We start from the raw sequence: 1,305 nt of genomic DNA, 5'->3' as shown, positions 1-1,305 counted from the left end.
CCGGGTGGCGACGTGGGGAGGGATGAGGGGGGGCACCGTGGGGCAGGGGAGCGGGCGGAGGGGGGGGCAGCAGGGATGGTGCTTTGCTCCTGCGCTTGATGCCAGACAACGTACAAGTGAGCAGACTTGCAGAGAGTCACAGGGGACTTGGGTAGCTCTGAAATCCTGACTTGCCACCGTGTATGGTGGGAGGTGCGGGGGATATTCCTCCGCCTGCATTGGCATAACCCTGGCTCCTCTAAAATCAGCAAATTTTCAGTAGCTGATTGAATAAAGACAGTCTTTTGAGGACTGTTCAGGCTTCTCATTTCACAGAAATAAGATTGCGGTGTTTGCTTTTCTGCCGGGAGCATTTGCTAATGCATTTTCTCTCTCAGCCTGGTCCGAGGCCAGACCGGGACGTGCAGGGTTACGAGGTGATGGAGTTAACCACGTCCTCTCGAACTTTAAAGAGATTTTAGCCCAAATATGGAGGAAGTTTTGAGCCCCTGTTTTTATCCCAAATGCTTCACTTGCATCAGCCCAGCAGCACCAGCTCGTATTTGGAAACCCAGTCCGTAGCCCAGCGTGCAGCTCACTTGGTCCTTCTGCTGGTTTCACTGGGTGGCCTCTGACACTTCGTGAAGGCAAGGCAGCACTTCACCTCTCTGAGCTCCTTAGCATATTAACTTCTTTACTTTAAAATAAACACAAATTAAGGGCCTTGCTCTCTCCCAAGGGCAGCTTTGACATTGTCAGCACAAAGAGCAACGGCCTCCACACCGTAATCCCCCTCCTGTAGTAACCTGCCTTTTCCTTCTCTCCTCAAGTTCATCCATCCCAGGAGCCTGGCTGGCTGGAAGGGACCCTCAACGGGAAGACAGGATTAATCCCCGAGAACTACGTCGAGTTCCTATAGCTTTGGGCGCAAGAAGCACCACTGCTGAGCTTTACATGGTATCCATGGCAGCCGCCGGCGGGAGAGCTGCAGCCCATCTTGCTCTTTGCCGCTCTGCGACACGGGGTGAAGGACTTCTCCGCACCCACGGAGGTGAATGTTTGTGTGGATAATAACGTACGTGTCTCCTCCTGCGGCGCGTGCTGGGGCTGCGGGGGGAGCGGTCCTGGGGAGACGGCTCGATCCTCCAGCCCCGAGCAGTGGCAGGCGGTGCCCAAAGCCCTGTAAGGGATGAGCCTGCAAACTGTGAACCAGCAGGAGAGAGCCGCCGAGCCTGATGCTCCCTGCGGTGGGACTGTTACCGGCTGCACGGGGCATCGGTGGGAGCTGAGGGACCCCAACCCATCAGCCTCCCCGCCGGAGGAAGA

The 1,305-nt window shown here is 56.3% G+C and overlaps 1 protein-coding gene across 1 annotated transcript in view; it reads left to right on the top strand.

The window, feature by feature from the left end:
- The window catches only part of ARHGAP26 (Rho GTPase activating protein 26), a 152,385-nt gene extending 151,231 nt beyond the window's left edge, over positions 1 to 1,154 (top strand). Inside the window, exon 25 of the mRNA XM_035902657.1 lies at positions 807 to 1,154. Within this exon, the coding sequence (XP_035758550.1) occupies positions 807 to 898 (92 nt within the window). The 3' untranslated portion in view covers positions 899 to 1,154. The remainder of the gene's footprint in view (positions 1 to 806) is intronic.
- Positions 1,155 to 1,305: the final 151 nt, after the last annotated feature.

This window comes from Egretta garzetta, unplaced genomic scaffold, assembly GCF_000687185.1.
Source record: "Egretta garzetta isolate BGI_Z169 unplaced genomic scaffold, ASM68718v1 scaffold1, whole genome shotgun sequence".
NCBI classification, from domain to species: Eukaryota; Metazoa; Chordata; class Aves; order Pelecaniformes; family Ardeidae; genus Egretta; species Egretta garzetta.
The sequence above is the reverse complement of the archived record's forward strand: the minus strand, read 5'-3'. Positions and strand labels throughout refer to the sequence as shown.